Here is a 24,764-nt window from a genome sequence, read left to right as displayed (position 1 = left end):
CTTGTATGGCAGCGACTTTACCCATGGTATAGAATGTTCATGTAACCTTCTTTTCAGCACTTGTTTTCTCGTCCAACTTCCTCAGACCTCTGATCATTGCCTCCACTTCTACTGTTGTGATATGATTGTGTATGTCTCTGTTCCAATTGTGTGGATCAAAATAGTCGATTCTGACGAGAGCTTTCTCCGTCAATTTAAGAGTCTTACTACTGAATGAGTATTCGAAAAGTTGGTCGTTGTGAGAGGAGTCAGTGTCAGATGAGCTATCACTCAAACTTTGCCGCTGCTTAACATAACTTCTGTAATGTATTTTGCGTCTGTGTTGTGGGTATGAACGTAGAGCGAGACTTCTCTTGGAGGCAATGCGTTTATTACAATAAACGATAACAACACCAATAGCCGTAACACGACTGGTGTCTGTTAAAAACACTGCTGCAGTCAATCACAGTTGGTTTTGAGTGATTACATTGGGGTGGGGGGGGGATGGCAAGTGATGGGTGATGGGAGGAGACCAGGGACGCAACGTGACCGTCCATGTACGAGGATAAGAGTTGCCATCTGTGACGTACACAACCTGGGGACACATCATGGGAAGAAGGATCTCTCAAAACCCGAAGAGGGGAGAACTACATGGAAACGCATTGTCTTGAGCAATGAATTAGCACAAGGGGACGAACAGGGGTTGGAGTCATGTTCTTCGTATGGTCGACGTTTATGTAGAGCAACAACTATATTGGATTGAGGTGGTTGAGCCAGATCATTGTGTAAGAAGTAGAGTTGGTGCATCGCTGTGATGATGCCTCCGAATTTGTGAATTGGACATTGAGTTTTCATATATTCCATAGTCTATTCAGGCTTGGAGTTAGGGATAGGGCTACAGATTTGCTGCAGAAATATTTTTCAGAGCGTCAGTGTTTGGCACTACATGTAGGGCAGTTCCACATATTAGGCAAACATCACAATTTCAGCATCATCTTAATTTTATATATTTATATGGGATATAATATAGAAGGTAATTATTGCTTTAGAAATGACATTATTCACACAGATGATTTCTATCTGAATCTCTTGGTTGAAATACTTTGCCCAAGGTAAGATAACTGTGCGATTATGGTAATGAGTATCCACGTCTGTCTGAGACCGTGGAACTGCCCTCCAGCACTGCCGCTCACATCAGGGGACGTAGGAACGACTATGGTTGCTGGCTTCACCGTGGCCAACTAGTTTATTGATGGGCATCTCCTCCTTGCCATCCTCCTAAATTTCCACCACCATCACCACCTCCACAACCTTGTGCTTGTCGCCCCCAACTCAAGCTCAGTGCAAACCCCTTGGAGGGCTGGCATAACCCAAGGGACACAGAACTCTGCCTCACATTTGGTTTCTAGAAGCTCCGCAACAGCCACACTGTGGATGTAGACAGCCCTTAGCGTTATAAATGTGAGCCACTCGCATGTCCCAAACACTCAAAAGAATTGAGACGAGGCGATAGTATTAGATACAAATATTTATTATTAAAACGCGACGCCTTGTAAGGAAGGGGAGGTGCTGGTGGGGGTGGGTGGTGCTGGAAGTGTGGGGGGCTGTGAGATGCTCAGAGGGTGTTCGAGGCCTGGGGGGGCAGGTCTTGGGAGGCTTCTTGAATGCCGGGCTCCAGTGAGCAGCCAGAGATGTCCTCTTCCTCCTCAACCGTGACAAGCTGTGGACATACTGACCCATTAGACACTACACACAACTCAGTACTTCTACCAGCTCAACTGGGATTACACACAACAATCAGCACCCCCTACTGGCAGACAAATGCCAATTGCACACCAGGTGCTGAGTCACCTTGTGCCCACAGGGACATCTGTCATTGGGGGTGCCCTTTCACACGTGTTGAGATGAGATGTAAAGCGCTCTGAGATGCCCCGGTGTACAGAAAGGTGCTAAATCATTCTCATCATTATCACTGTATCCAGCAATAATGAAATTGTATATAGATAGATAATCTGTATTTGTAAACGGGGACCATGACGGCTTAACGTGATGGTTAGACCAGCTCATCATTATCATAATACACTGAATCGTGTGTGCATGAATCTATTATTTACGTTAAACGCAAATTATATACGTGTGTGTGTGTGCGATGCGCGAGTGCTGTACACTCACCTCCACCTCGCTCTGCAGACGCTGCTGCTCCGAGTGTCCACTCTGCTCGTTGTCGCGGTAGGGCGCCAGCTCAGCGTGCAGCTCCGCCACTACACGCTGATACCACTGAATCTCTGCCTGCAGAGATTCCAGTTGCCAGTTCCTGTCAATGAGCTGCGTGGGCCACGGGCAAATGGCGGCAGAGGGACACAGGAAAGCATTTTAACGACTGCGTGAGGTTATTGCAGAACATACAGGTATAATAACACACACACAACCAGGATCTTCATTTATAATTGAGTAATGTAATGAGCTACGAAGCTCTTTTACACAGATGTCCATACACCACCTTTGACCAAATAAACCGAAATGCATCCAATCATCTCAGATCTTGGAAGAAAAGCATGGTTGAACCTCAAGTGCTTGGATGGGCAACCACCATCAATACAAACCAAGATAACACCTATAAAAGCATGATGAAGACCGCTTGTGTTGCAATCGAAACGTCGTGGGTTTTTTTTATATTATAAAAAAAAGTACGTGACTTTACCGAAAGAATCAAGAATATGAATTCCTGCAGTCACGAAAGTTTTATGTTAAACATTTTTTAGGAATTAATTAACCCAAAATCTGGATTAAAATAATAGATTAAGATCGCTTCCCAACCAAAAAGAGGGAGGGGATGGAGATGCATGTAGCAAAGGGGAGCAGATGGTCTAGTAGTCGTAGGTACTTCTACTAGAGGTGGGATGGTGGATCGTAACGTGGTACAGTCCCTAAACAGAGAATGCTCAGTAACCTAGTGCGCATCCATTCTGTACAACCATCAGTGTGAAAAATAAGTGTATACATACAGTCCTCGACTTAGGAACACCATACTTACGGAGACCCGACTTACGGATACCCGACTTCCGAATCTGTTTCTATGAAATGTATTAATTTTTGGTTACCATTGACTTTAAAACGCGAACTTGCACTTCCAAACTGAACCACAGAACTATTTTGTTCAGTGCTGCGATCCTCCACGAGATGTCATGAGTCAGCCTCGTGCACGCGCACATGTGCGTATATGTGAAAGTGATTGTGTGGGGAGCGGTAGTGTTGCAGTTCACGCGCTGCGCTACAAACCCACCGACCCAAGTTCAATTCCAACTCACGGCCAACACCAGTGACGATTATCTGAACCATTCCTGGGCCTCCCGTTGGTCAACTCGGCCTCAAATGAGCACCTAGCGCGCTGTATAAACATCACCACTCGGGACACAAATGCAGCTGGGTGTGGTGCTGGCACACAACCCCTCGCATGCCGTGCTGGCTTTCATAGGCTATCGCTAACAGCACGTGCCCCAACAGCCTATTAAAGCTACACGGTGGATCTTTGTGCGGATCAGAAGTGTAGCGGTGAGCACGCTTGTGATTTGAAAGCGGTGAGTGAAAATAAAAAATATTTTTACTACATTTTACGTATTACTTACGATACACTATAATTTTAGTGTTAATGCAAATGTACATGATTTCTTATTTACGAGTTTAACAATGCTTGACTCTTTTGTTGAACCTTAACACATTTTATAACACTGACAATATGGGAATTTAAATATCGCACATTATTGTATTCCGACTTACGAACCGTTCCGACTTATGAATGGGCCTCAGGAACTAAATGCATTCGTAAGTCGAGGACTGCCATATTATTGATATATTTGTCTATTATACTATGTGTATTATTAGTTGTTTATCATGTAAAATTAGTTTACACTTGAAAAATATTCACCATAAATCCGGTATGTGGGGAAAAAATATTGATAGAGTATGTGTAGTGGCATAGCACTGGCTGCTGGTAAAAAAGGGTAACTGCGGTGTATGGTAGTACCCACGTCAGCAGGCCACGATAGACACGAGAGGGGGACATCTAGGGGAAAGGTCACAGAGGGGGGCCATCGGGAACCCGCTAGTAGGTTCCAGAGAGGGGGCGTGGCCGTGGCGGAGCGAGGCCACGCTGAGAGTATAAGAAGGGCCCCTGTGAGGGACCTTGTGGCTGTTGCTCGAAGTGGGATCCTCGTCGTGCTGTTCGTATATTTAAGATAGTCGTCGTCACCATCTCGTCATCGTCGTTGTCGTCTCGTCGCTGTCGTCTTGTCGCCATCGTCGCTGCCGTCTTCACTCGATATTACGCTGCTAGATAGGTGTTCGCTGTCTCCGTTCAGTGCTGTCACTGTTAGATGGTTAGTGTTTTGTATAGGCAAGCAACGGTAATAGTGTGTACCCACGTAGGGTGTCTGTATTATCCCAATGGTGCTCGTTAAATAAAAGAAGCGCCTAAAAGTCTTACTGTCTCTGAGTTAGTCACTACACATGTACACATGAAAGTGACTACTGTAGTCAGAGATGCAAACGCTTGGGCGTCATCTGGTGCCTTACTGTCGCCATCCAGCGTAAACTATTTGGGTCTTTATAGTAAAGTTCGTAAATCTCAAGTACGCTATGGCAAGGTACCACAGTACATAACATGTGATTGGCTATCAATGACTTGAGTACGTTAATAGTGAAAGTACGTACAACGGGAGGGCGTAAATAATGGTATTACTGTATATATGTGCGTTTGTGCCATGCCGGACTTCATAGGTGCTCGCTAACAGCACTTGCTCACCTTCGCCTCACTCTGCTGGTGCAGCACTTGCAGATCCTGGAGCTGACAGTGAATGCTCTGCAGGTTTTCTTGGCATGGCGCCAGCTCAGCGTGCAGCTCTGCCACCACACGCTGGTAACCCAAAATCCCCACCTGCAGGGATCCCAGATGCTCATTCTTTTCGATGAGCTGCATGGGCCACGGACAAACGGCAGCAGAAGGACATGGCTAAGCATTTTAACGACTGCGTGCAGTTGTTAAAGAACATACAAATGCAACAAACACATACAGAACCAGTATCTTTATTTTAAATGAAGGAATCTGATAAGCTATGAAACTCTTTTTCACAGATGTCCATACACCACACCACCTATGACCAAATGACCCGGAATGCACCCAATATTATAAGATCTTGGAAGAAAAGCAGGGTTGAACTTTGATGGTACTTGGATGGGTGACCACCATCCATACAACCCAAGATAACACCTATAAAAGCCCAGATATATGGATTAATTAACCCAAAAGCTACTTTAAAATGTCCGATTATAATTGCTTCCCAACCAAAAATAGGAAGGGGATGGAGATGCACGTAGCAGAGGGGAGCAGATGTTCTAGTAGTAGTAGGTACTTTTACTAGAGGTGGGATGGTGGATTGTAATGTGGTACAGTCCCTAAACAGAGGATGCTCAGTAACCCAGTGCGCATATACACATCTGTGTGAAAAATACGTGTATATATAGGCAGTCCTCAACTTACAAACACCTGCACTTACGAACCTGCTTCCATCAAATATATATTTTATAACATTGGCTTTAAACGCGAACTCGCACTTGAAAATTGAACCGCGTCACTATTTTGTTCAGTGGAGCAATCCTCCGCGACATGTAATAATTCAGGATGGCGCTTGGAGCAAGTGTTTGCCTATAAGTGTGTGTGTGTGCACGCGCACGTGTCTATGTGTATGAAAGTGAATGTGTGGGGAGCGGTAGTGTAGCGATTAGCCTTCGAAAGCGGCGACCCGAGTTCGATTCCCGTTCATGGCCAACACCAGTGACGATTATGTGAACCGGTCCTGGGCGTCCCCTAGATCGACCCAGCCTCAAATGAGTACCTGGTGCGATGTGTAAACACCACCACTGGAGAGACAAAGGCAGCGAGGCATGGTGCTGGCCAATCACCCCCTTGTGTGCCATGCCGGCCTTCATAGGTGCTGCTCACTAACAGTACTTTCCCCAACAGTCTATTAAGGCTATACGGGGAGTCTTTGTCTGCGACGTGCGAATGCAGTGTACTCACCTCCGCCTCGCTCTGCTGGCGCAGCATGTCCAAATGCTGCAGCTGTGAGCGTCCGATCTGTGCGTTTTCGCGGTACTGCTCCAGCTCTGTGTGCAGCTCGGCCAGCATACGCTGATACCAAAGAATCCCCGCATGCAGGGATCCCAGCTCCTGGCTCCTCTCGAACAGCTGCTTGGGCCACAGGCAGAGGGACAGAGAAAAGCATTTTAACGACTGTGTGCGGTTATTGTAGAACATACAGATGCAACAACAGACATTTAGAACCAGAATCTTTATTCATATTGGAGGAGTCTGATGAGCTGTGAAAATATTTTTCACAGATGTCCATACCCCATGTTTGACCAAATCACCCAGGATGCACCCAATCTTGTCAGACCATCATGCACACAACCCATGATTACGCCTATAAAAGCCCACATATATGGATTAAGTAACCCAAAATCTGCAGTAAAAGGTCAGATTAAAATCGCTTCCCAAACCAGGACAGGGAGGGCATGGACATGCACATAGCAGAGGGGAGCAGATGGTCAGACCCTACACAGCCTGACGACTCAAGTGCTGTGTCACGGTCAGACCTGGGCCGTTCCGGGGCCAGGAGAGCCTGGGTTCTCAGCGGCCGTGGGAACGAGGCTGGGAGCATTACCTGACGCAGAGTGTCCTCATTCTCAGCTTGGGACGTGGTCAGCTGATCCTGCAGCGCCGACAGTCCCTGTTGGGGGGTGGAGAGCTCCGGCTGGGCACTGGCGCGCTCCGCCTCACTCGCTGCGAGCTCCTCCTTGCTCGCCTTGAGCTCCTCCCTCAGCCGAGTGATTGTGTCCTCGTCCTCCTGAGCCTTAATACAGGCAACGTTCGTTTTACCATCGTAATCATCACCATTATCATCATGAACAGCCATGATCCGTCCACCGCTGAATGTGTTTTTGTGATACTGCTGGATGAAAGTTTCCCTGAGCCATACCGGTCATGGGAATTAATTGATCATACTTCATCACACTGGTCAGCATGAAGTGGTACACCCAAGACTGGGTCAGATTTCACTGGCCACCAATGCTAGCCATGGTTGGTAATCAAACTCGGACAGCTTGGTTCAGAGTGCAGAAGGCTCATCACAGTAAATTAATACGTTGTATATCATCATAAATATTTCGTCGCACAAGGGTCTCCTCCTCTTGTGAACGCTGCCACAAATGTCTTAAAACTCAAACTTGAATTATCTTTATTTTACCAGCTAAGGCCTACTGAACTATATAGCTCTTTTTCAGAAGCGACCTGCCCACAAATGAAAGTTCAACGAAGTGGCGTATCATGTGGAAATGTATTGCAGCTATAGAATCTAAACGCACGTTTCTAAATGTGGAGGAAGAACCGGAGGACCCGGAAAAAATCCACGTGACCACAGGGAGAACATGCAAACTCCAAATATACAGGTGTCGGGGTTGGGATCAAACCCACAACCTCCTGCATACAGGCGAGGTAGTTAACATCTCGCCACCGTGGCGCCCCTCTTCAGTGCCAATCGCGGCTTCACCACGGGTGCCCTTGCGAGCCGATACCTTCTTGGAGTTGCGCTCGAACTGCTTAAAAGCATCGGCGAGGGTGAGCCGGACCTCCTCCAGCCCTGTCGCCAGCTCGCAGGCCTCTTTCCGATGCACGTCCTGCTGCTGCGCCTTCTCCATCCCAAGTGCCTGGACGTGCCCCTCCGACTCCTTCAGCTACAGGCACGCACACGTTCCACAATGTTGGATTCATGTCTGGGGAAGTATACTGAATATGGTGTGCAGAATGTGGAAATATTTTCTGGGTTGGAAAAGACCCAGCTGTAATTAAGCCCGGCTTGCAAACAGATAAATAATTACCACTTAAGTCATTTAAACTCTGTGGTGTGCATATAGCTGTGTGTCTGCAAGCCTATATTGTTTCTCTAACAAATGCAAGCCAATCACATTTTAGAAAAAGTCCTGTAAACTGCAGCTGACTTTATAATTAAATTGTATTTATTCTAACTGAAAGTATTAAAATGTGAGAAAATACATTCGCAACTCTGAATCATGACAAATTATGAAAGGGAGTGAATTAGTTAAAGGCCTAGTCAGGGATTGCCTTGTCTAGTGTAATTACCTCATCCAACATTCACCTATCTGCAGACAAAATTAAGAGCCATGAGGGGAGGACCGATCCTGCGGTCACAATTATACCTTTTGCCATATAGAAATGCATGATCATACTACATTCGAAAAAAAAAACATTCTGGCTGTCTGCCTTCCTGGCTGCATCCATATTACTTATATAACCACTTCAGGTTTCAGCCACCTGTGATTAAGCCAGGTTCACATGTGCAGTGAGTTAATGATCTCAGCCTGATCATCAATGACTTCACAGAAAAGCCCATGAAAACAATGTCGGCTTTACACTAAATCGAGCTAAGTTCCAGCTCTGAAAACCAAAGATCAGACTGTTTTGTGATGAACATTACTCATTACTCTCCATAGCAGGGCAGATATCAAAGTATTTCCTCCTATTGTGTGGGTACCAGAGGGCACTTAAATATTTCTCAGAAGTAGTTATGTGATTTATGCTTCTGCAAACCATTCTCTAACATGAAACTTGAACTATCTTCTTTGGTTCTTTCGGTAAAGTCACGTAGAATGAGAATAAAATAATAAATTGATAAAATAAAATAACTCAATAATATTCTCACGACGTTTCGGCCACAACACAAGCGGCCTTCATCAGGTTGTTGTGGCCGAAACGTCGTGAGAATATTATTGTGTTATTTTATTTTATCAATTTATTATTTTATTCTCATTCTACGTGACTTTACCGAAAGAACCAAAGAAGATGAATCATTGCAGTCACGAAAGCTTTAAATCGAAATGAAACTTGAATTTGGAGCTTTCGTGACTGCAGGAATTATTCTTTGGTTTTTTATTATTAATTTTATTATTTCTTATTTCTACGTGACTTTACCTAAAAAAACATTCTCTAACATGCGATGGTGCACTGCTCAGGCGATGAGGACAGGCCTCATGCACACACATGGAGGTGGGGGGGCTGCCGCATAAGGCTCTGGTTACCTGGTGCTGCAGCCCGGCGATCTGGCCGTGCATGCACTCCATCTCAGCATCCGTGTGCTGAAGTGTGTGCTGCAGCTGCACCACCTCCTGTGCCCTCGCGGCCTCCTCTGCCCTGGAGACTCCCAGCTCGGCCTTGAGAAAGTCCGTCTGTTGCTCCAGAGAATTGCCTGTCGGAAGGGACACAAAACCATGGCGATGAAGACAGTACAGCCACCAGTGGCAGCAGACAGAGAAGGAGCAGCAGCTCAGGAGGAAGAGTACCAGCAGCGGGAGTAGTAGCAGACAGAATAGGTCTGAGGTCCCTCAGACCTATTCACCAGCTTGCATGCAAACACAGGGTCCAGAATAATAATATATGCACAGGAAGGGCCTAGTGAGAGAGCAGTTAGTAAACCCAGTGCAGTCCTATGTTAGACAGCGGAAGTGGTCCACGTGGGAAATGAAGTAAAAACGAGGAATTACTCGTTTTAACTCGTAAAAAGAAGTTATTGGTGCACAGTGCTCGACAAAAATTAGTGTTCAATGAGTCTGTGGATTCAGAAAGATTTTGGAGCACAGGCCCCTACCCACCGGTCTCCTCGCAGCAAGCGTTAGCCTCCTGCAGTCGTTGCTGCAGCTCCAGTACTTCATGCCGCAGGTTGTCCACCTCGGTCTGCTGCACCTCTTGGTTGGTAAAGAGGTCGCGCATGTTCGCTCTCAGCTCCGCGGCCTCGGTGCCCAGCCGCTCGGTTTCAGTCCCGCGCTCTCGCGCCTCTTCCCGCGCCGCCACCAGGTCTGCCTCTGAGCGCCGCAGCAGCTCGTCACGCTCCTTCAGCGCCTGCGGGCGGAGACGGGCAGCATCTAAATTACACGTAATTACAACATGTAATTTGAATATATTAATAAATTGTTTAGCATTCATCCAAAATATTGAGAAAATAAGTGGGCTTGGGCAGGACACATTGCTGTTGCAAGAAGGGGGGTGGCTGTTGCGAGAGTGGAGGCCTCACCTTCTGGAGGACCGTGATGTGCACAACGTGAGCGTCGTACTCTGAATTGTCGTGCATATGTGATGCACGATATTCGGCCAGCTCTATGTATGCCAGATGCAGAGTCGCATCGTGCTCACGCCTCAGCTGCTCCTCGCGCTCGCCCCACCGCACTGCCTCCAACTCCACCTGCAGGCTGTTGATGGCCTGCGAGTGTGCCATTAGCTGCTCACGGGCAGAAGGGCACAGTGTCACAGGCACGTGCATGCATAGGTGGGCAGCCCTTCATCACAGACACATGCAGCGTGCAGATGAGGACAGGTACAGACATACAGACACACGGAGCATGTAATTGTACAGAGAGATAAGAGACTATAGACATGGGCAGGAGGCACAAGAAAATAAATTACAGATGCAGAGACATACACACAAAGACACAAGCAAGTCATACAAATTTGGACACATTATGGAAAGACAGTGCATGTGGAGAGAGATGTACATAGCCCAAGGCAGAACATGCAGAGGGAGACAAGATAAGAATGCGGAGACACGGGCATTGAGTACAGAGACGCACATACAGGCGCCTCGCATGCAGACGGACGCACACGTGCAGTGGATGCTTTTCAAGATGAAAATAAGAAATTGAGATTCTATTGTAAACAAATCAAGAACTACAAAAATATGCAAGGTAAACACCTGTGGTCTTATTGAACATACCACAATCACGTTTAAAATATTTAGAATGATAATAGAAAGTCAAAAAATAGAACCATGATACTTGTATACATCAATCAACGATTGGTAAGCATGCATACAACATGGCAACGTTCTTCATCATAAGATAATGAAGAAACTCGTTGCACCCAAATGTTCATCTTCAAATTGAGTCAATATTCAAAACAAATAACTCACAACGCCTCCTCACACCATGTCGGTCATGGGAATGTGTTTGACTATACTTCCCCATGCTGGTCAGCACCGTACAGATGTATTAATCAATAAAACATAATACATGCACATTATGTGGGGAGATGCTATGATACAAAAATTTAGTTTGATCTGCTTTTATCTTTCATTTTCAACATTATTGGGAATAAAACCATGGACCACTCGCTACAGTGAATTTAGCAAAATTTATTACGGAACCAAAATATAATTCGATGGGTTTTTTGTGCACTCATTAGCAACTAGGCTGAGACCACTATGCTTGAGAATCCGGTTTAATCACTGTGGTTGGGCAGCTGTAATCCACATTCAATCCTGGCATCTCAGCCATGCTGGCACAGCATGTCTGACCCCTGGGGCACCTAGCTACCTCCCAGAATGCACTCATTTAATGTGCCATTTCCTTGACGTTCAGATCCTAACTCTGAATAAAAACTCAACGCATGAATCAATAATGATGCACTTAATAGGGCAGAGCTTCTAAAAGGTGATGTTTCAGGCAATGGGCCTTCATCACATCAGAGAAGTCAAAGCAATATCCATTGCAGCGTTATTGACGAATATGTTGAGGTTTTGTTATCTCTGCTTGTGTGCCACGCAGCTTCACAACGTGAACACATTATTTGGGTCTTTCGGTAAGGCCATGTAGATACAAAAATAATAATAACAATATCACGACGTTTCGATCGCAACACAAGCAATCGTCATCAAGTGAAGGATATGGCAGGAGAGCTGCCGAGGCAGGAAAAAATATATGGCGGGAGCGCTGCTAAGGTAGGGAGTTAAAAAGGTTTGAGATGGGTGTAGCTCAAGGGTCAGTGGGCAGGGCTTGATGAAATTTGCATGTAAATGTAAGATCGGCGAAATCTTGACAAACGAAGTTTCACTTTAGCCGTGCTCCGTGTAACAAGGGGACAGGGGGGTTGGTGGTGGCCACAGTACCTCCTCAGCATGGTTTTTCTTGAGTTGGTGCAGCATCTCGTGGAGACTCTTCTCTGTCTGGCTCAGTGCGCCACGCAGGGTGGCGAACTGCGCTCTTGCCCTGCTCAGATTGTCCCGCAGGGTCGACACCTCCCGGGACAGGTGGTGCATTTCCTTTTCCGGCATTTCCAACTGCGACGGGAGCAAGGGCACATGGCACGGGCACGTTAGCTCCTCCCAGCGTAAATCCTGCCTTCAATCGCATCGTGACATGCCATTCGCCATCGGATGGTGGAGACAACACCATGGCACATGGCAAGTGAGGTGCCTAATACACAGGTAGACACACATAGGACAGATGGGCTGACACCCACACACCCAAGCAAAGGCAACACCACGATTCCCCGCACAGCCTAAACAGAGTGGTAGAATGCGCAGCAGCGCTGGCCCAGGAAATGCACCCACACCATCTTCATTTACATTCGCTCAGCCAATGAGAGTGACAAACGCTCCAAGACAACCAGCATTCATGGCCATGAGTACTTAAAAAAAATCAATAATTTCGTCAATGTTAATACAATATTTGAACCTTATGGGGTCCCATAAGCCCCCGGCTCTCGCATAAACTGCGTTGCGACGTCATTTTGTCTGTTGAAGGCGAATGAAACGGCAATCTATTCCTCTCGACGAGCTCTACACGATGCGCTAATCAAAGTTTCAAAGTTTGGTTTCTTCTGCGCATTCGTCCTCGCTGCGCTTGGACGGCATGACAACAGAATGATCCTCGCCAGGTAGGTCGCGTCGTTTATGTGCGCGGTGTGACGGAGTCACCAAAAATGTATTCATTACGATTTTGACTTACGTTTATTCGGGACCTCGGGGTCCCGCCATAAGGTTAATTTGTTGTTCAGTTTTATCACAGTACGCTCTGAGCCACACAGCGCTCGCCAATTTTTAAAAGACAAACTCGTCCGTCGATGTGTTTGCTCCTCCTTGGTCTCTCTGCCTTAGCCCCAAAATGTCTGGGAATGTCAACATGCCAGTGATAAGGCCGGTCGAGGTGAGTGAGCATATGGCGGTTACACTGGTGAGTACAGTACATAATACTTCCTGATGCTATTAAAAAAAAAATTCGTTTTGATGGAATGTTTACCATCTGTTTTATTACTCTTATAAAATAGCGCTGATACTCCAATGAAGCCCTCATTTATTGTTCATAAGAGATAACGCTGTCGAGAAGTCATCCCCATATATAATGGTATAACCCTTTTCGCGCTGATTTCCTGAATGCTCACTTCTCCACATAGGCATCTTGAGCGCTAAGCGAGACTGCCTGTATTCATTTCAGCCTAAGTCGACATAGGGGAGTCCCAACACTGGCTCAGATATCCCTCGCCACTGGTGTTAGCAGGTATTTGTGGTTCATGCGGACTTGCTGCCTTGTAAAAGGTGTCAATCTGGTGTTGGGGCAAAGCTTTTTTTTATCATTCCATACACGTTTGCATTTTAGCTGGTAAGTGGCAGAGTGGTGGCCTCCACTCCAGCCTAGATTTGTGTCTGTCCCCTACCTCTCTTACCGAGTACAACTCCTCTGACATCAAAACACAAGGGGCCGTCCATAAATGACGTCACGCGATTTTGGACCCCTCCCCCTTTGTCACACGGTGTCACAAAAAGTCAGACCCCCCAAAAAAAACATGCTTCAAATCGCTTTAGTTCACAGTTCCATTTATTTGGTATAGCCCTGTGAGCCATTCAGCTCTTGATTCGGGTGCACCCGCAACAAACAAAAACATGAACAAGAAAACATCTTAAACTATTGTCATTGTAGTGCGTATTAATGTGGTGCTGCACTCTGATGTTGTAGAACATTTATTAAAAAGTCTATTTAATTAAGTGGAACGTGTTGTCTATTTTTATTTAAAATTGCGCATTTTGATGTGACATCACATTTCTCAAACCCCCCCCCCGTCACACATCGTCACAAATGTCTGCCCCCCCCCCCAAGTGCGTGACGTCATTTATGGACGGCCCCCAAGAGGTGGCACTACGCACCTACACTGTTGACACATTCATTGTCTCATGTGTTGCTTTCTCAACTGTGGTCTGTTGAAGAATATCATGTATATTCTTGCCGACGCAGATAAAGAAACACAGGTGCTCAGATCGCTGGCTTTGCCCGAATTACAGGCCACCACGCAGCGATAAGGAGCCCGCAGCGCTGGCGTAATCAAATGCAGCGATGACGTCATCATAGGCAGCGATTACGCCATCGACCACAGCGATGACGACATCGATTAGTAATGACGTCATCAATTACAGTGACGACGTCAATTTCAGTGAAGAAAGCATCGAATACAGTGATGACGTCATCAATGGCAGTGATTACGTCACTGGCTTTACCCAAAAAGGGCGGAGCCAATGGCTCGGGCCTTATTGCGTCACCAAACGTCACGTGACCCCCAGGCACAGCTGCTGGGAAATGGCAGTTGACACGAGATGCTATCACCTTGGCAACGCAAACAAGGACCAACTGCCCAGAGAAAGCTTTTTCCGACTAAAATCCTTGATGAAACTCTCAATCTGTGATCTTAAACTATGAACCTCGTTACCCACGCATCAAGCGCTCAATTTAAAGTAAAATTTAAATATTTTAAAAAATAATATTTTTTCTCGATGTGATCACAGTACTATATTTGTTACTTCGTAAAACTCCAACGCAAGAGGTGGCGCCACTCACCTCCACTGTTGACGAATTTGGAGTCTCCAGCGTCGCTTGCATCTGCTGCCGTCTCTTGAAGAACTTCATGGCTCCTGTTGGGGGCGCAAGAGACAAACGCAGCCGCTCAGCTCGCTCGCCCTGCCGGAGTGACGTAACGCCATTGGGGTCGGAGGTGAGAGCGCAGGAAGTTACGCAATTGGCCCCGCCTACCATGGGCGGAGCCAGATCACGTGCCCCCAGGCACCCTATGGGGGCAGAGGAAGCTGCCTCCGTATCAGCCAGGGCTCAAAGTTCTCGACGCGGCTTTTGCGTCTGCGATTTGAAACTCGGAACCTCTTCACCCACGTGTCGAGAGTTCAATGTTTGAATGCAATTTAATCGAGGCCACTGTCTTGGTATGGTCCTTTGACTGTTGGTGTTTTGCCATCTTGCCCAAGCTTGGATTTGATGTTGACAAATCTACAAGAAGGTATGAGCTTGCACAGTTTGATTTTACATGACATTTATTCGTGACTTGACTACATTTTCTCAATCCTTACTCGAGTATCTTTAATTGCATTTTGTTGTTGATGCAACTGGCTAACCCGACCCTTCTGGACGTGTGTGAAAGAGAACGTCAAAACTCATGTAAAATACAGATTCTGATTTATCTACACGCACACGCAGAAGGCAAACGCGGGTACCTGGCCTCTATGCAGCAGACACGAGTAATTTATTATCTTTCAGGATGTTATTTAGAACTTTATTGAATGTTATGTCACCAACCAAACATCGAGCATAGCAACAAATATCATGCAACTCTCCGGAGACGGACACCTCCCTTACCGACCTCACCTCATCCTCCTCACCCCTAACCCCTCACCTCGCCCTCCTCACCCCTCGTTCTCCTCACCCCTCGTTCTCCTCACCCCTCGTTCTCCTCACCCCTCGTTCTCCTCACCCCTCGCCTCGTCCTCACCCCCGTTCTACTCACCTCGTCCTCACCGCTCGCCTCATCCTCACCCCTCGCCTCATCCTCACCCCTCGACTCATCCTCACCCCTCGACTCATCCTCACCCCTCGACTCATCCTCACCCCTCGACTCATCCTCACCCCTCGACTCATCCTCACCCCTCGACTCATCCTCACCCCTCACCTCGTCCACCTCACCCGTCGTCCTCAACCCTCACCTCGTTCTCACCCCTCGCCTCTCGTTCTACTCACCCCGTCGTTACCCCTCACCTCGTTCTCACCTCATCCTCACACGGCTACCTGCACTCTATGTAGTAGACGTGAATAATTGACTATAATTCAGATTGTTATTAACTTTATTACATGTTTTGTCACGAATCAAACATCACCTCCTCCTCACCCTTCACCTCGTCCTCACCCCGTCCTCGCATCTCGCCTCGTCCTCCTCACCCCGTTCTCCTTCACCCCTCGTTCTCACCCCTCACCTCGTCCTCCTCACCCCTCACCTCGTTCTTCTCATCCCTCAGCTCGTATTCCTCACCCCTCACCTCGCCCTCACTTCGTCCTCCTCACCCCTCACCTCGTCCTCGCCTCGTCATCTTTACCCCTTAGCTCATCCTCCTCACCCTCACCTCATCCTTCTCTAACCCCTCGCTCTTCTCACCTCATTCTCACCCATCACCTCGTCCTCCTCACCCATCGCCTCGTCCTCCTCACCCATCGCCTCGTCCTCCTCAACCCTCGTTCTCACCCCTCGCCTCCTCCTCACCCCTCGCCTCGTCCTCCTCACCCGTCGTTCTCCTCACCCCTCGCCTCGTACTCACCCCTCGCCTCGGCCTCCTCAACCCTCGTTCTCACCCCTCGTCTCCTCACCCCTCGCCTCGGCCTCCTCACCCCTCGTTCTCCTCACCCCTCGTTCTCCTCACCCCTCGTTCTCCTCACCCCTCGCCTCGTACTCACCCCTCACTTCGTCCTCCTCACCCCTCACCTCGTCCTCGCCTCGTCCTCACCCCTTGCCTCGTCATCTTTACCCCTCAGCTCATCCTCCTCACCCTCACCTCGTCCTCCTCACCCCTCACCTCGTCCTCCTCAGCTCGTCCTCTTCACCCCTCGTCCTCCTCACCCCTCACCTCGTCCTCCTCACCCCTCAGCTCGTCTTCCTCACCTCGTCCTCACCCCTCACGTCGTCCGCTTGACCTTTCACCTCGTCCACACCCCTCACCTCATCCTCACCCATCACCTCGTCTTCCTCACCCCTCACCTCATCCGCTTTACCCCTCAGCTCGTCCTCCTCACCCCGCGTCCTCCTCACCCCTCAGCTCGTCTTCCTCACCCCTCACCTCGTCCTCCTCACCCCTCACCTCGTCCTCCTCACCCCTCGACTCGTCCTTCTCACCCCTCATCCTCCTCACCCCTCGTCCTCCTCACCCCTCGTCCTCCTCACCCCTCGCCTCATCTTTCTCACCCATCGTCCTCCTCACCCCTCGTCTGCCTCACGTTTTACCTCGTCCTCCTCACCCCTCGACTCATCCTCACCCCTCACCTCGTCCACCTCACCCGTCGTCCTCAACCCTCACCTCGTTCTCACCCCTCGCCTCTCGTTCTACTCACCTCGTCGTTACCCCTCACCTCGTTCTCACCTCATCCTCACACGGCTACCTGCACTCTATGTAGTAAACGTGAATAATTGACTATAATTCAGATTGTTATTAACTTTATTACATGTTTTGTCACGAATCAAACATCACCTCCTCCTCACCCATCGCCTCGTCCTCCTCACCCATCGCCACGTCCTCCTCAACCCTCGTTCTCACCCCTCGCCTCCTCACCCCTCGCCTCGTCCTCCTCACCCCTCGTTCTCCTCACCCCTCGCCTCGTACTCACCCCTCACTTCGTCCTCCTCACCCCTCACCTCGTCCTCGCCTCGTCCTCACCCCTTGCCTCGTCATCTTTACCCCTCAGCTCATCCTCCTCACCCTCACCTCGTCCTCCTCACCCCTCACCTCGTCCTCCTCAGCTCGTCCTCTTCACCCCTCGTCCTCCTCACCTCGTCCTCCTCACCCCTCAGCTCGTCTTCCTCACCTCGTCCTCACCCCTCACGTCGTCCGCTTGACCTTTCACCTCGTCCACACCCCTCACCTCATCCTCACCCATCACCTCGTCTTCCTCACCCCTCACCTCATCCGCTTTACCCCTCAGCTCGTCCTCCTCACCCCGCGTCCTCCTCACCCCTCAGCTCGTCTTCCTCACCCCTCACCTCGTCCTCCTCACCCCTCGACTCGTCCTTCTCACCCCTCATCCTCCTCACCCCTCGTCCTCCTCACCCCTCGTCCTCCTCACCCCTCGTCCTCCTCACCCCTCGCCTCATCTTTCTCACCCATCGTCCTCCTCACCCCTCGTCTGCCTCCCCTTTTACCTCGTCCTCCTCACCCCTCGACTCGTCCTTCTCACCCCTCATCCTCCTCACCCCTCGTCCTCCTCACCCCTCGTCCTCCTCACCCCTCGTCCTCCTCACCCCTCGCCTCATCTTTCTCACCCATCGTCCTCCTCACCCCTCGTCTGCCTCACGTTTTACCTCGTCCTCCTCACCCCTCGACTCGTCCTCGCCTCGTCCTCACCCCTTGCCTCGTCATCTTTACCCCTCAGCTCATCCTCCTCACCCTCACCTCGTCCTCCTCACCCCTCACCTCGTCTTCCTCACCTCGTCCTCACCCCTCACGTCGTCCGCTTGACCTTTCACCTCGTCCACACCCCTCACCTCATCCTCACCCATCACCTCGTCTTCCTCACCCCTCACCTCATCCGCTTTACCCCTCAGCTCGTCCTCCTCACCCCGCGTCATCCTCACCCCTCAGCTCGTCTTCCTCACCCCTCACCTCGTCCTCCTCACCCCTCGACTCGTCCTTCTCACCCCTCATCCTCCTCACCCATCGTCCTCCTCACCCCTCGTCCTCCTCACCCCTCGCCTCATCTTTCTCACCCATCGTCCTCCTCACCCCTCGTCTGCCTCACGTTTTACCTCGTCCTCCTCACCCCTCGACTCATCCTCACCCCTCACCTCGTCCACCTCACCCGTCGTCCTCAACCCTCACCTCGTTCTCACCCCTCGCCTCTCGTTCTACTCACCTCGTCGTTACCCCTCACCTCGTTCTCACCTCATCCTCACACGGCTACCTGCACTCTATGTAGTAGACGTGAATAATTGACTATAATTCAGATTGTTATTAATAACTTTATTACATGTTTTGTCACGAATCAAACATCACCTCCTCCTCACCCTTCACCTCGTCCTCACCCCGTCCTCGCATCTCGCCTCGTCCTCCTCACCCCGTTCACCTTCACCCCTCGTTCTCACCCCTCACCTCGTCCTCCTCACCCCTCACCTCGTTCTTCTCATCCCTCAGCTCGTATTCCTCACCCCTCACCTCACCCTCACTTCGTCCTCACCCCTCGCCTCGTCCTCGCCTCGTCCTCACCCCTTGCCTCGTCATCTTTACCCCTTAGCTCATCGTCCTCACCCTCACCTCGTCCTTCTCTAACCCCTCGCTCTCCTCACCTCGTCCTCACCCATCACCTCGTCCTCCTCACCCATCGCCTCGTCCTCCTCACCCCTCGTTCCCCTCACCCCTCATTCTCCTCACCCCTCACTTCGTCCTCCTCACCCCTCACCTCGTCCTCCTCACCCCTCACCTCGTCCTCCTCACCCCTCACCTCGTCCTCCTCAGCTCGTCCTCTTCACCTCACCCCTCGCCTCGTCCTCCTCACTCCTCGTTCTCCTCACCCCTCGCCTCGTACTCACCCCTCACTTCATCCTCCTCACCCCTCACTTCGTCCTCCTCACCTCGTCCTCGCCTCGTCCTCCTCACCCCTTGCCTCGTCATCTTTACCCCTCAGCTCATCCTCCTCACCCTCACCTCGTCCTCCTCACCCCTCACCTCGTCCTCCTCAGCTCGTCCTCTTCACCCCTCGTCCTCCTCACCTCGTCCTCCTCACCTCGTCCTCCTCACCTCGTCCTCCTCACCCCTCAGCTCGTCTTCCTCACCTCGTCCTCACCCTTCAGGTCGTCCGCTTGACCTTTCACCTCGTCCACACCCCTCACCTCATCCTCACCCATCACCTCGTCTTCCTCACCCCTCACCTCATCCGCTTTACCCCTCAGCTCGTCCTCCTCACCCCTCGTCCTCCTCACCCCTCAGCTCGTCTTCCTCACCCCTCACCTCGTCCTCCTCACCCCTCGTCCTCCTCACCCCTCGTCCTCCTCACCCTCACCCCTCGTCCTCCTCACCCCTCGCCTCATCTTCCTCACCCATCGCTCTCCTCACCCCTCGTCCGCCTCACCTTTTACCTCGTCCTCCTCACCCCTCGACTCGTCCTCTCACCTCAGCTCGTCCTCCTCACCCGTCGTCGTCCTCACCGGTCACCTCGTCCTCACCCCTCACCTCTCCCTCGCCTCGTCCTCCTCACCCTTAGCTCGTCCTCACTCCTCGTCCTCCCCTCCCCTCGCTGTTCTCACCATTTGCCTCGTCCTCCTCACTCCACACCTCGTTCTTCTTACCCCTCATCTTGTCCTCACCACTCGACTCGTCCTACTCACCCCTCACCTCACCCTCCTCACCCCTCGTCCTCCTCACCCATTGTCCTCCTCACCCATTGTCCTCCTCACCCATTGTCCTCCTCACACATTGTCCTCCTCACCGCTCGTTCTCCTCACCCCTCGTTCTCCTCACCCCTCAGCTCGTCTTCCTCACCCCTCACCTCACCTCGTCCACCGCACCCCGCGCCTCGTCATCCTCACGCCTCGCCCACCTCACCCCTCACCTCGTCCTTCTCACCCACACCGCGTTCTTCTTACCCCTCACCTCTTCCTCCTCACCCCTCGACTCGTCCTCCTCACCCCTCGTCCTCCTCACCCCTCGTCCTCCTCACCCCTCGCTCTCCTCACCCCTCGCTCTCCTCACCCCTCGGCCTCCTCACCCCTCGGTCTCCTCACCCCTCGCTCTCCTCACCCCCACACCTCGTTCTTCTTACTTCTCACCCCCCGTCTTCCTCGCCCCTCGTCCTCCTCACCCCTCGCTCGTCCACCGCACCCAGCTCCTCATCCTCCTCACCCCTCACCTCGTCCTCCTTACCCCTCACGTCGTCCGCTTGACCCCTCACCTCGTCCTCTTGACCCCTCACCTCATTCTCACCCCTCACCTCGTCCACCTCACTTGTCCTCAACCCTCACCTCGTTCTCACCCCTCACCTCGTCCTCACCCCCACAGCTCGTTCTTCTTACTCCTCACCCCTCACTCTCCTCACCCCTCGTCCTCCTCACCCTCGTCCTCCTCACCCCTCGTCCTCCTCACCCCTCGTCTTCCTCACCCCTCACTCTCCTCACCCATCGTCCTCCTCACCCCTCGTCCTCCTCACCCCTCGTCCTCCTCACCCCTCGTTCTCTTCACTCCTCGTTCTCCTCACCCCTCTCCTCGTCCTCCTCACACCTCATCTCGTCCTCCTCACCCCTCACCTCCTGACCTCGTTCTTCTTACCCTTCACCTCGTCATCCTGACCCCTTGCCTCGTCCTCCTCACCCGCTCCTGACACGGCCAACACACACGCCCATGGCAACCTCACTTAGGGCACGTCACACCGACTTAGCATCACCCTCATTTATACCTCCACGTTTATCGGCCTCGTTCTATCGTGACGGCCAAGACGCTGGACGTTTGTGATAAAGAACTTCGTAGCTCATCGGATTCCTCCTCCAGTGTACAAATAAATAAATATCACGGCTCTGATCTCTTTGCGGCGCCGCAGTGGCGTTCATCACTCGCCGCCTCCCCATGGCACGACTACGACGCCCTCTGTTGGACGCTGTGTGTCATCAACATTGTTGCCTGTGATTACACTCAACACAACGTTGTTGTTGTAAGTGATTACACTCAACACAACATCGTTGTTAGTGATTACACTAAGCACAATGTCGTTTTGAGTGATTACACTAAACACAACGTCGTTGCGTGTGATTACACACAACGTCGTTGTGTGTAATTACACTCAACACAACGTCGTTGTGAGTGATTACACTCAACACAATGTCGTTTTGAGTGATTACACTCAACACAACGTTGTTGTTTGTGATTACACTCAACACAACGTCGTTGCGTCTCATCAATATTTTTGTGTGTGATTACACACACAACAACGTTGTGTTTAATCACACAACAATGTTGCGTGTAATCACTCACATATTGAGTGATTACACACTCGGCGTGTGTCTGTAGCAGTTGTACGTGTGCCGCTTGTCGTAGATGTTCGCGGTTTGAATCCAGCGGCCGCCCTGTTTAATGCTACAGGCGTGTTCACCGCAAAGACACCATGTGCCGTCTGCTTCAGTGGACGTTGAAGATCCCAGCGTCATTGACCAGATTAACCGAATTAAATACAATTGCCCGCAAATTACCCAGTTGGAATATACTGTGCCTAGTTATCATTGCTGGGAAATGTGGTAGATCCCTCCTGTAAAGAGCCAGTAGGGCTATCCTGGGTAAAACTGACCAGCCACCCCCTCGTGTGGCATGCTAGCCTTAATAGGTGCTCGCTAACAGCACTTATTTATCGAACAGACTGTTAAATGAAGGGACTGTGTCTTCATTTGAGTCCGTGACTGTGTAACCTGGTACATAAGGGTGCCGCGGTGGTGGGATGTTAACTCCTTCACCTGGTTTGCAAGAGGTCGTGGGTTCGATCCGGACCCTGACGCCTGAATATTTGGAGTTTGCATGTCTCTCTCTCCCGTGGTCGCGTGGATTGTTCTCCAGGTCTTCCAGTTTTTCCCTCCATATTTAGAAACATGCGTTCAGAGCAGGAGTCTCAAACTCAACTTACCTGGGGGCCGCTGGAGGTAGAGTCTGGGTGAGGCTGGGCCTCATCAAGTATTCAAAAAAAAAGTGCAACTGATCCAATCTTCTCAATCTTTATTAATAACAGTTCAGAACATGAACGGTTCTTCAGAACATAGGCTTCTCTTACCTACTCCATGCTTCCAGAGACCTGGCAGCGCTTCCTCTTCTTACACAGCTGAGCCACATTTGGCTTGAGGGAGGAAGCAATTGAGACCCTCAGTATGGCTTGAAATGCTCATCAGTAAGTTTGGACCTGTACTTTGACTTATTAAAGTTCATGGTGCAAAAGAGCTTTTCACACAGATATGTGCTCCCAAAAAGGCACATGGTCCGCTTGAACATCTTGGAAAGCTCAGGGAAGGTGGGGGTGATATATTTACATGTTTTTATCCCAATACCTGAGTATTTGGGATCTTATTTAGTATGCCCTTTCTATATATTCTGAGAGGTATTTGAAAACTTTATCATTGTTCATGCTTTTTTTGAGCACTTCGTTTTTCTTATCATTATTAAATTCATCAATCGTGTTCTCTCAGGTGTTTATAACTTTCACATTCATAAATAAAGTGATCTAGATTTTCTTCTTTTTGTTTACATCCTACATATCCTTCTGCTCTACCGAATCTCTCTGGATGCCATTGAGCTAACTCTGGTGTCCATGTTACTCCACCTGTCTTAATTCTTAACATCAAGTGCATTGTCTCATGTTTTATATCTTTTAATTTCTTGCTCTTTTTGATTAAATTGTTCTTGGTAAATTATTTTCTTTTGCAATTGCACATATCTGTCCTTTTTCCTTTTCTTTGTTTCTCTTGTAATAATAATTATAACTTCTTTATAATATTCAGGTTCTAACCACCATTTGGCTTTTGTTCTTGCCACCCATCTCATGCTATTTGCTATCCATGTAATTATTTTCCCTTTCCTATTGCAACACTCTGTTGTCTTTATTAGGTCACTGATTACACTTGTTGAGTCCGCCCACTTCCTAAGTCCTCTGTACCTTGCACTGGGTGACAGGATATATTTTCCTTCCATTTGGTGTCACTCCGGAATCACGTTTCAACCAAGTGACTAACGTTGCTAATTCGCGTTGGCTAACTTGTCAACAAACACCGGAAGCTGTCACGAGCCTGAGCTATGGTAAAAAAATATAATAATAAAAAATAAAAAATTGATGCCAAATAGTGGGCCACAAAATATCGTTCCGCGGGCCACAATTGGCCTGCGGGCCGTGAGTTTGAGACCCCTGGTTTAGAGTATTTTACTGCTATAAATTTCCACAAGATGAGCCACTCCGTTAAAACTAACATTTGTGACCAGATCGCTTCTTAAAAAGAGCTATATGGCTCACTTCCCTGGTAAAATAAAAAGTTACATTTCAAATAATCACCACGGTAATGTGTCACCCACACGACCTTGAACTTGAGGCATCGCGCAGAACGCGGCATGCAGTGTGGGGTTAGCTGGGTGGTGCAGGGAGCTGCTACTACTTGCAGAGGGGGGCGGGGCAGGGGGGGACTGAGTCCTCTTGCATAATTGACTTGCGGATTGACCGATGCATAGACGAAAAGATAGCACGTGAATGAATGAGTGTACGGCTGGACTGCAAATGAATGGACAATATTCTTCATCGCCATTTTAAAAAAACTTAACATTGTAATCCATCACCCTGTACATCTGCTGAACCAACGTATCCTACAGTAGCATATGAGTGTGTTTTCATACATTGCCTGATTGTGTGTTTCTTGCGTATGATCGGTATGTGTTTTACGCATGATCCATATTTGATATCACACAATATATTTGCCTGTTTTTCTAATGATCTGCACGTGTTTCACGCATAATCTCTGGGTTTCACACATGTTCTGTGTGGGTGGCCGGGACCACCCTCAGCTGCCTTTTTCTCCCGAGTTGCGATGTGTACACATCGTACCAGATACTAATTTAAGGCTGAACCGACCTCTCAAGATCCAGGACGCACTGGTGATGGTGGCTGTAAGCGGGAATCGAGCTCGGGTCGCCGGATTCATTGTAGCGCAGCGTGCTAAACCCACACGCTCGCAGACAGGACTCCAGCTCATCCACCTCGCGCACCTTTGCCAGGAACTTCCAATTGTGGAGCGACGAGCAAATGAAGCGACCCGACCTCCCCTCGGGATACGATGGCTGGCAGGTGGTTGAAGCTATCCGGCAGGAAGCGAGTGCAGGTAACGCTCACCTGAGCGTTGCGAGGCGTGC

General features: G+C 49.6%; 1 protein-coding gene across 1 annotated transcript; it reads right to left on the bottom strand.

Moving 5' to 3' along the window:
• Window positions 1–1,500: 1,500 nt before the first annotated feature.
• Window positions 1,501–8,295, bottom strand: LOC142922261 (uncharacterized). Its single transcript, XM_076063220.1, has 4 exons — window positions 6,699–8,295; window positions 6,056–6,223; window positions 2,152–2,304; window positions 1,501–1,699 (listed from the first exon to the last, which is right to left on the bottom strand). Exons 1-4 carry the CDS (start codon window positions 6,948–6,950, stop codon window positions 1,595–1,597), a joined length of 678 nt encoding a protein of 225 aa, XP_075919335.1. The 5' UTR covers window positions 6,951–8,295; the 3' UTR covers window positions 1,501–1,594.
• Window positions 8,296–24,764: the final 16,469 nt, after the last annotated feature.

The sequence above is a fragment of the Petromyzon marinus genome, chromosome 6, assembly GCF_048934315.1.
Source record: "Petromyzon marinus isolate PM22_M1 ecotype Great Lakes invasive population chromosome 6, UKy_Petmar_22M1.pri1.0, whole genome shotgun sequence".
Lineage (NCBI taxonomy): Eukaryota > Metazoa > Chordata > Hyperoartia > Petromyzontiformes > Petromyzontidae > Petromyzon > Petromyzon marinus.
Note: the sequence above shows the minus strand (reverse complement) of the source record. Positions and strands in the feature narration are given on the sequence as shown.